This window comes from Aythya marila (genome assembly GCF_965140915.1).
Source record: "Aythya marila genome assembly, chromosome: 8".
NCBI lineage: Eukaryota > Metazoa > Chordata > Aves > Anseriformes > Anatidae > Aythya > Aythya marila.
In genome coordinates this window covers 6181128-6194839 of record NC_139049.1, presented here as the reverse complement: position 1 = coordinate 6194839, position 13712 = coordinate 6181128, and the positions used below count along the sequence as shown (strand labels likewise).

General features: G+C 39.9%; 1 protein-coding gene across 2 annotated transcripts in view; it reads left to right on the top strand.

Moving 5' to 3' along the window:
- VAV3 (vav guanine nucleotide exchange factor 3) overlaps positions 1–13712 on the top strand; it is a 164207-nt gene that overhangs the window by 24133 nt on the left and 126362 nt on the right. For both annotated transcript variants that reach the window (XM_082766316.1, XM_082766315.1), the window contains exon 2: positions 2553–2669. In XM_082766316.1, coding sequence (XP_082622442.1) covers positions 2553–2669 — 117 coding nt within the window. The remainder of the gene's footprint in view (positions 1–2552; positions 2670–13712) is intronic.

Sequence of the window (13712 nt, the reverse complement as noted above, 5' to 3'; positions counted from 1 at the left end):
GTTTCTTTGGACTAGCAGAGGTTGGTCTGTGTTGTCCGGAGGCCTGTTCTGGTGAAGGCACCGTTTGGCACGCTGTAATTGATGATGTGGTCCCATCCCAAGTGCAGGTAGATTTGACAAACGCGCAGTCTGTGGTTTCTGGATCCTACAAGAAATGCAATGTAACTGCCGTGTTGTCTTGGGGTTATTGAATATTAGATTAAAATTATGTCAAGCCTGTTTAACATATGATACATGATAAATGCAATTTGCCACCTAATGAATTGGTGAGTATTGAATACAAAACAAAATGGGGGGGTGGGAGGAGGACTGGAATCTTCTTTGGTTTTTCTGTTAGAACATACCTAAGGATTTCATTTCTTACTTGCAACATAGGTGCTTTAACATTGCCTAGCCCACTGTTTTTAAAGGAAAACTTTATTTCATGTAATTTGCTTTCCCATCTGTCTTCTGTTATAAGAAGCCTCTGTTAGGGAAACTTGGAGAAGTTTTGCAGGGTGGGAAGAGCATTTTGTTTGTGTGTACCTGCTGATGCGTTGAGCACTTCTTAGCTACAATAAAAGGCCAAATGCAGCTCCTGGAAATACCTGTGGTGAATCTAGGCCAGATTTCAGGCCCATGACAGCTCCCGTCTTTCCCTTAACTTTAGGTTTTCTTTAGAGGTAAACAACTTAATACAGCTGTGAGCTTTTTGTTGGGAAATGGCATCGCTAATGATCCTAAATTCAAAAATTTCTAGGTGCTAAAAAGGCAGCTGAGTGTTTTCAGTGAGGAGAGAAATTAGCAGCTGTGAGAATTTCACTGCAAGTAAATCAGTATTTAGGCTGAATCAGTACTCTGCATGGAGAAATCTCGTAGCCTTTGGCTTGTAAGAACAATAATAATAACAAAAAGAAAAGGATTGCTGTTCTGTACTCATCCTCCGGCGCTTTCTGACAGGGCTAGGGTGGAAGGAGTGCGATGTCTTGTATCTGTTAGCAGGCTGTATCTCCTAACTGTGTAATTGTGACTTGGAAACTGTAATTCGTGTGAAAGCAGAGACACTGGTGATACTGACTGAGCAATCTAGGCACGTTTCCTCAAATTTTGGCAGGTGTCACTCAGGCCAGTGTGACTGCAGTGTGCTGACTGGGCAGCCGTGGCCGCAGCCCGGCACCAGCTGCCTGGAGCAGGTGTGGGCCTGAGGACGGCTCTGAGGGGAGTCTGGGCCGAGGTCCCAGCTCTGGTGGCCCTTTAGGCCCTGTGTGGATGTCATCAGTCTCACCAGGGCTCATCCTGCTTGCCTTCCTGTGAGCTCCAGCTTGTGTGGTGATAGCTTCTGTGGCGCTTTGTGGGGAGCTTGGCTGTCGCCTTGTCCTCAGCCCCTGGAGCTGTCCACTCTTTGGGTTTCTCCTGTTGATCGGTGCTTTTACATGTATAATTTCTGAATCGGTCTGATCCACCAGGTGCCCTGCTTTTCCTGTACCTGGTGGGTTAGCTCTGTCTCAGAGGTGAAGTCAGGCTCCCTGTTGCGTTGGTGTTTCGTTGTCTCAGGCTGAAGGCAAAGCAGTGACCCGTTTCGTATGACTGAGCAGTCTGGGTACTGCTTTGCACTCCGGATATGTATGGTTGTGACACTTGTTCTGTATTAATTCCAAAAATACTGTTTTTATGTAAACAATGTGAAGTCACAACTTGCAGCAATGCTATGATCAGTCGTAATGTAAACAATCCACGTGTTACCAATCCACTACAATGTGGAGAGCTCCAGGATCTCCGCTGTAATAGTGAGCTGCTCTATAGGTACCTACCAAATGCATATTCACAGCACAGTGCTGTGTTATTTGAACTGCCATTGCTTATAAATACTGTGTTTTGCTTCGTACTCTACTGCATAGAGGATCTGAAGGACTTGGCAATGACAGCTTTGTGGTGCTAATGCCCTTGTAAACAGGCAAAGGGGGAAACAGCCCTTGGTTCAGTACAGAAATCCAGGTGGTTTGAGGATATTACATTTCCAATAAATAAATTGTAGAGTACTTTCAACTGCAAATTTCATCTCCTCTTGTGGTCCACATGGAGAGTGTGTATTCATAATGTCTTTACTGTACTAAATTTGTATGTGTGATCAGTAGACATTCAAACTAGACTTTCACCTTAACAACTGAAGATACTTGATGTGTATGTAGAATAACTTCTTTGTATGAATAGCTTTATTAAGGTATTCATATTTGAAACCCTGCAGTCTTACTTTCGTTCTATATTTTCTTGTCTGTCTAAAACTGAAAAGTAAGTCTGCTTTTAAAGTAACTTGTATCTAGTAGCATATTGCCATTTCTTTGTTTACGTAAAAAGAAAATTCTCCATTCAGAATTTGGTTAACACTTCTGAGTCTGAAGGGAATATTTGACTGAATTATGAAGTTCATAGCATAGTGGAAGTGCTGACTTAAAACAAACCAAACTAAAAATAATTGAGTTCATGCATTTTATAATATATTTGTGACCAAAGAGAGCATACACGTTTCTGATTGATTCACTTCATACTTAGCATTTTTATTTTCTTTCCCCTAGTTTCTTTGCTTGAAGAACATAAGGACCTTCCTTTCAGCATGTTGTGAAATATTTGGGATGAAGAAAAGTGAGCTTTTTGAAGCATTCGATTTGTTTGATGTAAGAGACTTTGGAAAGGTAAGCATTCTTTTATCATTATATCCTGAGTGGCACCCATGTTCTGCTGCTTGAGGATGGAAGACTTTTTTGGTAGATGTGGGGCAGAAATTGTAACTAAGGGATGGGCGTTCACTGGGGGAAGAACCACAGTGGGGAAGAATTAAGAAAGCAGAGGAATTAAATTGAAATTGGAGGTCTAATAAAGAGTAGAGGAAAATCCGTGGCGGAAATTTTTGAAGGTGTGAAAAGTAGAGAGAAATTAAACATGATTGAAAGATGCTGAGTTAAAAGTGGATGTGAAAAGTATGTGAAGATGGCAAAATGTGGGTGAGTACTACGTGGTGAAATCACTTCTGATTTAAAAAAAAAAAAAAAAAAGTGGAATCAAACCCTGGGCCTTTTCATTGTAAGACCATGTGATACACAGCATGTTTCTTCTGTCTCAAGCCCTTGAAATTTGTTCATGTATCTTCCCTTGCAATTTTGTTTGCTGCCAGTTGTTTTTTCAAGCTATTGGGTTTTCTAGCCGGCTGTAAAGCTCATGTACAGCTGTGGTAGGTTAATGTGACTATTCTAATTTACACAGCCATAAGTATAGTCTTCTCTAAACCTGTCACTAGTTATTCTATATATATATAAGATTTTTCCAGTATATTGTTCACAGCCTCCCACGTATCTGTTTGATCTGTCGTTGCCAGCATATGTTCAGTTCAACTTCGGTTTCTGCTTTTGAGTCATACGGTATCATTACCCTATTTCCACAGAAAAGGATCTAGAATTTACCTGAGGTAGTAGCAAAAATAGTTATGTATTCAAATTTGTTATATTTCAAGCATTATTTCATTTTTTTTAAGGTATGGTACTTTCACTAACTTTTATGTGCTGCCCTTTTTTGTAAGTAGATGCAGAGGTAAATCTGATCTAAGAGTGCTGGCATGAATCAGGGCTGCAGTGTGACTGAGTGTTTGACAAGGCTCAGTGAATAGTATTAACCCAAATATCCTTTTCTGAATCTTTTGTCAGGTTTTTGGTCCTTTTTCATTTTTTTTTTTTTTTTTTTTTTAAACAGATAAAGCTGGTAATCTCACTTGTTACTTCTGGATGTTGAATGTCTTTTGTCATAAATTATATTTCAAATAAAACATTTGTTAAAACGGTCTTTTTACAAATTTAGTACGTTTCTTATTTTAGAAAAAAAAATCCTTTTGTGCAAGTAGCAGAGGAAATAGCTGGTTTTGACTGTCTTTGTGCAGTATCAATGCTTCATTCATGTATTTAGTAAATCAGATATCTTAACGTTTGCATCAAATCTTTGATGTGTATGCCTAATGTCTTTTATTATTGTAGTTTCTAATTCATTGATTGTTTTCATGTTTCCTGCTACATGAATGTACCCAGCCTGTTTTTAAGCAGTCTGATTTTGAAGAAATATTTTGCAGTACAAATTATTGCTGTATAATTGAATACAAGTAAACAAGTTCTGAATTAAGGCTGAATTTAGCCCAGCACAAATGTTTCTGACACTCTTTACTTGTAGTTGTAACAGAGTTTATTTTAGAACATGTTTTTATGTAAGTAGAATAACTTGTTTAAAACAACAACAACAAAAAACAAGTCTTCCATCCAAGATATTTACCATTTCCAATCCCAAAGTAAAATTAGATCCAGAGACTTGAAGTTGTTCTGCTTCTGCTGCCACAATACAGCTTAAATGGACTTAGTATTCCTGGTACTGTTATTTTAGTATTATGGGTGGTGATGTGCTTGCTTGCAAGCAGTGTTTTTTGTAGTCTTGGCCTGTTCAGTGGCCATTGTCACCTTTCGTGCAGAGCTGCCAGGTAAAACTACAGCAACAAATTTGGAAGACATGGGTCTGTGGGATTCTTTAGCGAGATGAACTGTGTGTGAAGTAACAGCTGCTTGTGCAGAGGTGGAGATGACGAACTGAACAAGCCTGTGCAATCCTTCCAAAAGCTGTGCGGGGCACACCTCTGGGCGCATAATGGCTCTGCTGTTCAGCTGCTGGCATTACATGCTTGTGTGACTGCTTGCATGCAGGTGAAGGTTGCAGTGTGCAACAGGTCTGTTGATCTGTATTTTTTTTACTAGCCTCTGCAATAGCATTATGCTGAGTGAGTTCTATAATTTAAGTTACATGTTTGCACGGTTAGCTTGAGAGCATTTGAAGTGGCATGGGATTTCATTTCTCATAAAGTACCTCTTTGGAAATTCTGATTTGCCATTGCTAGCGTTGGGAATAAGCAAACTTAGTTTTCCAGTTGTTTTTTGCTTCTGAACTTTCCCCTTAATTATTATTTATTCCTGTGAATAACTGCTCAAATGTAGTCCTAGATCTCCAGCTTGCTTGAATTCGAGTTGAATATTGTACATATACAAAAGGCCAAAAAAGCAGCGCCCCAGATTCTTCCTGCTACTGCATGCAGCTAGCTAACTTTGCTGTTTCTAAAAATAATTCTTCAAACTGCTCTCCCTAAATATGCCCCAAATATGAATGATTACAGGCAAAAACAAATAACATAGGAAGGCTTAGAAAGCCTCCGAGACACAAGTTTCTCAGACTGTTGACCCAAATGGGTGTTGTTTGTGTGATTTCCACAGCCTCTGAAACATCTGAATACCCAGGGAGCCAGACAGGAGCTGTCTTGAGTTGTCAGAAGTTGGCAAGTACTTTTCAGTGCTGAGATGTAAATAAACTGTTGCTGAGGTGATGCGAAGCCTTACATAGTTGGTACTTTTAAAATTTCCGGTTAAATTTAAGTAGTTTTTTTTTTAAACCCAGACACCTGAGTTTGTGATCTTAGGATAAAATTCTGCTTTATGACAGATTTTAATGAGTAAGCACGCTAACGGGGGGAAGATGAGAAATGTGTCAACTGTAAATGAGCAATATGCTTTCAAGGAACTAAGATTGAAATGGAAAAAACATGCCCTAGTGATCAAAATCATCTGTTATTGAAATATATTTGTCAATTTTTTTTTAAAACAGTGGAGCAAAACCCTGTGCCATGGCGGTAGTAGCTATATGCTGTCAATATAGTCATAGGCCTCTTACCAGCCTTGGGAAACACTGGTTACAAAATGTTTGATTATAATGGTGAAACTTATATTTAATAGCTCAGGGTAAATGAATTGCTTTCAGATATTATGTCAAAACATATGAAAATTTGACTTGAACTTTGTGCTCTGCTTTGGAGAGACTTTGATCTCTATGATTAGAGTGAAAGAAGGGTGTATGCAGTTACTTTTATGGAAAGTAGGGCTGAAGCAGCAGCATGTACAGAGTGAGGGACAGGTGAAGAAAGAGGGAAGCAGGCAATCCCAGGAGTATGACTTCAGTGTGTAAGTGCTGTGTAAGTATTGGCATCAGCTGTTTCAGCTGTTAAAGGATGAGGGTTTTCTTCTGTTTCAAATCTAGCACAGAATTTCTGCTTTGTAGACTGACAACTTGAAAAAAAGAGGGGATAAATCACATGGAAATGGAAAGGTTCTCAAACCATGCTTTCTGAGCATAAAACCCCCATGTTTTGCCTTCAGTTCTGCATTGTTCATCCGTTCCCACTCAGTCACCTTTCTTTCAGTAAATCTCATTGTTGCTGCATTAAGTTCCTGACGGAGCACGAAATGCCCTCCCACGCATGCGGGGTGCCAGACAGTGTTTTCATTGCAAATTCCATGCTGGAGAGTCATTTTTCACTAGTACAGGGCTGTCAGGTTCTTCCTTTCTACCTGTGTGCCAGAATCAACAACCAAGGTTGGTGCCTGTTCTTTGGGCTCTGAGCCCTGCACGCCCCTCGAACAGTGTCTGCGCTGTTGGGTGTGCCGCAACAAATTGTTGCTATCCCCAATGTCTGAAGGAAATTTCAGACTCATGAGTTGCAGAAATGGGAATTGGGATTAGATTCGGAGCTTGTTGATGTCAATAGGCGCTCGCTGGGCTCAGGAGCAGTGTTTGAAGTCCTGTGGGGAAAAGGCTGTCCGGATATTGTCAGAAAAACAACTTTGTTCACTCTGCTTTTAAATAATCGAAGCGGTGTGCCTGTGCATGGTGTTCTGTATGATACAAGTGATCTCATATGAACATAACTTTGTTTTTAATTTTTGAATCCTGTCAGTAAAGAATAAATACACCTCGTTTCAAAATTGGTTAAATAGCAGCAGTGGGGCACTGTAATAGATATCTAGAAATAATAGGCAATAATAATGATTTGAAAAAATCAACAGGATCAGGTATCAGCTCCCACCAATCAAACAAGTACCTAATTTTAAAAAAGCATGCTTAAAAAGGATTTAAGATAGTATCTAGCGTAGCCAGCTCTCCAGTAATGCTTGAAAAGCATGTTTATTTAAAAGAAGAAACTGCTGTGAAAACACTGAACACATATATTAAGGTCATGTAGTCTGTGATCATTTTCGTCACTCTGTTAGCGCAAAGGAAATCCGGGCAATGATGCAGCAGAAAGTCATGCTGAAGTTGAGGATCCTGGTGTGTTAGTATTCCCTCAGGTTTAACAGATTCCAGGAAGATCAGGCAGATGTGCATGAGATGCACACACCAAAATCAACACAACAAAGAGCAACAGTTGTTATAACAACTTATGTACCTTTCCTGGAAGACAGAAGAGGAAAAAAACACTTAGGAAATTTTCAGTAAAACTGAGATATTTGAGATCAACTACAGTTGTTTCGCATTTTAAGCTGTGAATTTACAGAGCAAGATAAAAGAGTAAAAATTTTCCAGAGTAAAATTTGAGCACTTCAACAAATAGTCAAAATAAAGCTGCAGAACGTTGGGAACGTGTCAAGGCATAGCGTATTTTTGTAAAGATACTAAAGCCTAGAGTGGGGAAGGAGAAAGGAGCTGGTAAAAATGCAATGGTCATTAAAACCAGAGGTTTGTATCTTCACTCTGAGATCCCAGTGGTAGAATTAAAAAAAAAAAAAAAAAAGAAAAAAGAAAAAAAAAAAAAAAAAAAAGACTGTAGATGTTTGCCTAAGAAACCAGCTGTACAGTTGCTTTCAGGGGTAGCGTTTTAATGTGAGATGGATTGTTTTGGGATGAATGGCACTCGATAAACTCCTTCTTCGTTCTCCCACATTCTGAAGTACACCCTGAAACAGACAAAGATATAGCCAGGTTTCAGCTTTCTTCTCTACAGAATTGCCATGGACAAAACAAGTAAGAAAATACTACCTGTTTTGTAAAACTGATGAAATGTTTGGAATGTATGGAAAGCCTTAGCTGTTAGGTCCTATTCCTGTTTGTATAGATTTACGTAAAGGTCGAGCACTCAGTAGCCTCCCTAAAAGCCTCTCTTAAAATAACAAAAAAAACCTTTCAGCCCCAAAGAACATAAATCATACTTTTGGGATAAGTGGTGAGTGGAGAGAATCAATAGGATGAATGATGTTGTAGCTTGTCAATAACCTTATTGAAAAGTCCTTGAAAAATTTTAGAAAGGCATTGCCATGGTGTGACAATGCAAACAATTACAAACACTAGATAAATTCTGTGTTTTGGTCAGTAATAATGACTACTGCATTGGTCATCCCCACACGGCTCATACAACTTGCTAGGCATGAAATGTCAAGAACTCTAAAACTGTTAGCATGAGCTTATAGCTTCTATATGAGTGTATACATTTAAGTGTGAATATTTCAGGATTATGCTTTTGAATGTTCTTGTGGCAAAATACGAGTGGACAGCTGTCTTCCCAAACGAGCTTTTATAAGTTTCTTAGGTTTGTCATAACTTTTTCGAGCCGTAATATTTGCTTCCAGTTGATGAAAATGATAATGGTAATCTTTGTTTTTGACCACATCACAAAGTGTTAAAAGTACCACAAGTATGTGATTAATGAAAAATTCTCATCTAGGGAGTGCTCAAATTTTTTTGCAAGTATCAGAAGACATCAGGTCTTTATTTAGTGTAGACTTCATTATATTTTTCAGCAAACATGAGCGGGCTTGGGAAAGTCAAGATTAATGAGCAACTGCTGATGTGAAAAAATGAGTTTGTGAGCACATCTCCCTGTTGCTATGATGATCTTATCCGAACAATATGTGGATCCAAATGTTACGTGTAATGTTATTCACATATCCAGCAGATGTTGGACTTGCAGTGTTGAATTCTGGTAGCATGCCTTCCTCTGAGGTGGAAGAAGACAATTGGAGCTTGAGTAGGTTTGATAGTGTTTAAGACGTGTGTGAGAAGACTTATTTATTCATAGAAATATTTTTAGACCTTACTTTTAAACAGGGAATTCATTCTCTGTGGTACTTGCAAAACAAACTTACCAGATAAGTAAATGGAAGTTGATGCTGGAAGAGACAACTAAAACCAACACTTAATTTATCAATGTTGGTCACACAAACACTATTATAAACCAAGTAAAAACAGAAGGCAAAGGAGTAGCTTACAGATTTAGTCCAGATGGACTTGAAAGAGTCTTTTGTACATCTTGTTTTCTTAGAGAGTGACATTGTTCACCCTCTAAGAAGGATAGGAAACATTTTGTTTGTTTGCCTTTCCCTCTTTTGCAAAGCCTGGAAAGCGTGGCAGTTTTCTGCAACTAGAGCAAAGCAAATGGAAAAGGGATAGGAAAAGACAAGTTGAAGTACCGTTTGTATAAGCTGTTCCATACTGTCTCATGTTTGAGTTTAGTTAATTTCTAGGAGAATCTCTCTCCCATTTTGACCTAGATTCTTCCATTTGTTGTCCAGGTTCTCCACTTGCGCCTCTTACTGCTCTGGGATTTTGATATTCAAATTATGTAAATATAAAATTGTAACGACCCTAGAAACAGATAGAATAGGGTTATTGCGGTGACCTGGGAATGCTGATCATTCTGTTTTTTGCAGTTACGCCACGAAATGGGCTTGACATTGAATTAAAAACCCTGTTGCAAATGTTTGAATTTCAGATCATGTTAAGATGGAAGAGGGATTTGCCGCTGAACATGAAAAGGCTTGGACCTTGACTTTGTGATTTTATATTTGTCATCAGTGGTGCAAATTAAATGTTCAAATTGGACACTGATGTAAGGCACTGTTTTAAACCTAAAGGATTTGCCATTTTTAATATTTTTAATCAATGATTCCCTGCCTCTTCTGATCTGAGGCATGTTTGCTTTCAGTTGATATTCCTTGTGTTTGCTTGTAGGTGTTAATTTGGAGTCCAAGTGCCATCACTGTGTAATAAAGGAGATGTTCCATTTGATGTCCAAATTTTTCTTTTTTTTTCTTCTTTAGTACATTGTTCGTTCTGTTTATATTTTGGGAGTGATGAAAAGGAGAAAGAACTTGATATGGCTTCCTCAGTTCTGAGGGATTCTGTCTGTTGCACATCAGCCTTTTATTTCCCTACTCAGGAATTGGGAAAACCCGTTGTAGTCATTTATTCTAGTTTCCTAGGTAATTCCCCCCAGCCTCTGTGGGGAAGACTTGATCTGTCAGAGCTATGAGATTTAAGACTCACAGCGAAGTCACATTAACATTTGTGGTAAAAATTAATGTTTTACCATTAACATTAATTGCTACCAAAACTACCTGGATGTTTTTCTATTTTAATTTCTTTTACCTTGTGGTAGTCTCAGGCTGGGCTTTGCATTGAGTGCAGGGTTTGTTTTCTGAGTGGGTATGTTTAAGGTGCTGTCTATTTCAGATCTAAATCTGTGTTCATTTATACACTTTTTTCCATCACACTAGGTTCTGACATGGTTTACTGCACACCCTTTTTAGATCTTGAGACAAGGCTTGTGCCATTGCACGTCATGTTCAGGCTTCGTTTCACCTCCTCTTGAGATTTGCATTAATATTTCTAGACATCTTTGAGTGGCTTGGACTACGCTTTGCTTGCTTGTAACAGCCATGTTAAAGTCAAATGTTTCATTAGTCCACATGGACTCAAGTGTAGTCTATTTGCAGAGTTGGGTGGGTTGTTTGGAGCACTTGGTTGTTCTTGTATCTGAAGTAGTAAGCCACTATTACTATTAGATGCTGGTAAAAGATGAAGCAACCGAACAGTTTTGGGTATGGTATCTAAATAAGGTGGTTAGGGACAAGCATGTGTGCTTGCCTGCTGTACTCAAAGTATCTCCAGGATTTTAGGTAATGGCAGGCTGTATGAGGTGCCTTAGTGTTGATGCACTTCAGCAGGCTTAATCCTTATGTAAAAAGTTCTGTTATTCTTGTTGATATGTGCTGCTACTTTCTTTTGGCTTTAATGAATGTATATTCATGATTTACTTACACTGTTTTTATTGTAGCAGTGCATTCAGCTCTTTAACATACCATTTATCACTTCTCATGTTGTCTGGGCCTTATGTTCCCTCCTGGTGTTATTACACCTGTATCTACCCAATTTTCTTCTGCTAGTATTCTCTAGCTGTGGATCTATCTGGATCAACCCATTTGATGTATTTTAGATGTATCTGACTTCTTGAGAAGATTTTAATACAGGTTGTAGAAGAGAACATGAGAGATTAAAAAGTCTGTTTAAATAAGCTTTGCAAGGTTAAGTTCAAGATACTGTAGGATGCATATTCAAAAGTAATACTAAATTGGGCATCTTCTTAAAGACGGGAAGTGATTTTATGTAGGACTTGAATAAGAAAGCATTCAGTTTGTTACTGTTGCATCCTTGAAGAGTTCTGATTACAACACTTGGCTTAATTACTGTGATACTGGTCAACTGTTCTTCCTAATGTACTGTTCCTTTGTGCCTAGCCTTTTGTCTGATTGAGAGATTGATGAGCAGCACTAGGGATTACCTAGAGCACCTTTTGCACTACTGTTGTCCTTTTTTTGTGTTTCTTACAGCTTAACTTGAATTTTAGCTGACTTCATCTCAATAAAAGTTAAAGCTTGAGGGAAAGCAGCAGAAACGAACAGAGGAGGTTATTCAGAAGTGAGCAACTTGGAGTAGTTACCAGTCCCTGTGCTGCTTGCCAAAATGTCCTGGTTGTATGCATAAATGATGACAACAGTTCAATTAAACTGGTATGTTGTCTATGCGTGGATTTAAAAGAACAAAGATGATGCTTTTCTTGCTGCATTCCACTGTAAAAAAACAAACAAAAAAGTGTAATAAAGTATATTTTTCTCCTATTATTTCTTTTTGGAATGATTTGAAATAGCTAAAGTTTTTCTTTTACTGAAAGATGTCCTGGCCTCTGGATCTACATGTGTGTTTAAAAAATATTTTTGAAGAGTATCTGTGCTAAATCTTCACCAGAGATATTTGGGCCATGGTCTTGGTCACTACCTGAGTGGCAGAAATTACAAGCTAGAGTGAAAGTGAAATGCTGGCCTCGACCATCTGCAGTGCAGCGTTGGGGTTTCCTGTGAAGAGTTAGTCAAGCAAGTGCAAGCGTCCTACGAGCCTAAGTGCAGATGCCATGGTGAGACCAAACCCAGAGATGGCAGTGTGTGTGGGGTAGCAGAGTGGGTTTCTGCTCCCTCTGTGGGAGCCCCCCTTTTCTGTAGGTGCTCATCTCCTCCCCTGCTCTCTCTCTCTTCCGATAGTTTGTAGTTGGTAGGTTTATTATCACAGAATCACAGAATTGAAGGGGTTGGATGTAAAGCAGAAGCGTGTTCCAGTGTTCAGTCCCAAATGATGGCCTGTTTTCAAAGATGATAGTGTTTGTTTCTTTGTGAGTATTAAAACTTAAATGCTTGTTTGGCCTGAAGGATGCTTTGCTAGTCATATTGGTTGTAGTTTCATTCACTGCTTTTTCTGTACAGTTTCAAGAGAAAGTGAAACCTGTAGTGAATGGCTTGCAGCCGGAAACACTGTGTTTCATAAAAAGGAAATAGGTGTGAGTTAATGAGAAATGCTTACAAAATGCATCAGAGGGCTCTTACTTAACGTGTTGGTGACGGGACTAGGGAGGTGTGGGATTAAAAATTGTTCTGTTTTTCATTCTGACAGTAATGGTTGTGAATTAATGTCTGATGCGCAGTGTTCTGTGCCTTTGGAAAGCAGCACGAATACTTGAAGTAGTTTGGAAACAGAAATGTCCGAGCATACAAGTGTATTTATGAACTTAAAAGTACTTGATTTGCTGTAGTTGATTGGGATCATAAAGACTACCTTGCTGTGAAAAGTATTAAGTCTTCCTGTGCAAAACATGAGGTGTATTTAGGGAGATGGTGTGCCTGGCACTGTCTGTCCCTCCTTGGTGATCAGATCAGTGGGAAGGGCCTCGCGGTTCTCGCGGAAGTTGATAGAGGTTTGAGAGGGAGATTTTTCAAAATGGATGATTTTGGAGCTGAGAAAATGAAGGATGTGGAATAGCTGCTGGGCCTGTGTTGGCCAGCAAGGTGCTGCCACTTGTTCTGCGCAGTCCTGCGAGGCCCTAACGCAGCTGGGTGGCAGAGGCAGGAGGAGGTGGCTCGGGAGGTGAGCCTCGGCTGCTCAGGAGGTGGTGAGCGCCTGGGAGCGGCCATGGCCTTGCTGCAGCAGGGCTCCTCTCCCTGTCAGCCCCAGGCCCAACAGCGATCCTGCTGCTGCCTTGGAAAGCCTCTGCTGGGCCCCTGCCCCTCCGGAGGCCCAGCCGTGTTGTGCCAGCACCCGAGGGGTGAGCTGTGGGCTGGGGAAGTGTCTGGCTCGTGGTGCTGCAGGGCTGGTGGGTTCGTTGTCACTGCCACCACCACAGGGTTTGTCTGCAGGCTGAGTGAGCTGGAGCTGTGGCTGCCTCTGCTGTGGCGAGGAGGTGGTTTGGGACTTGGATTTTGGGTCCTAAGTGTTTGTAACCATATCCTGGTAGTACTTTAGCAATGAGGAACAGCAGGAGAGGGAAGGGGGCACCTCTGAGGGGGAGTGGAAAAAAGTAAAAGGCTGCTGAGACAGGGAGACCAGGGTGACAGTACCTTGGAGACGATAAAAGTTATTGAGTCTTATGCAGAAACTATGGTTGTGTGTTCAGACAGAAATGATAAATTTAAGTACTTGATATTCCAGCATGATTCACGAGGTTTATCTGGACAGGTTCCACTGAGCAGACTGCTTGCACTTTCAGGGCTTTCTGCGTGAGGTATCTA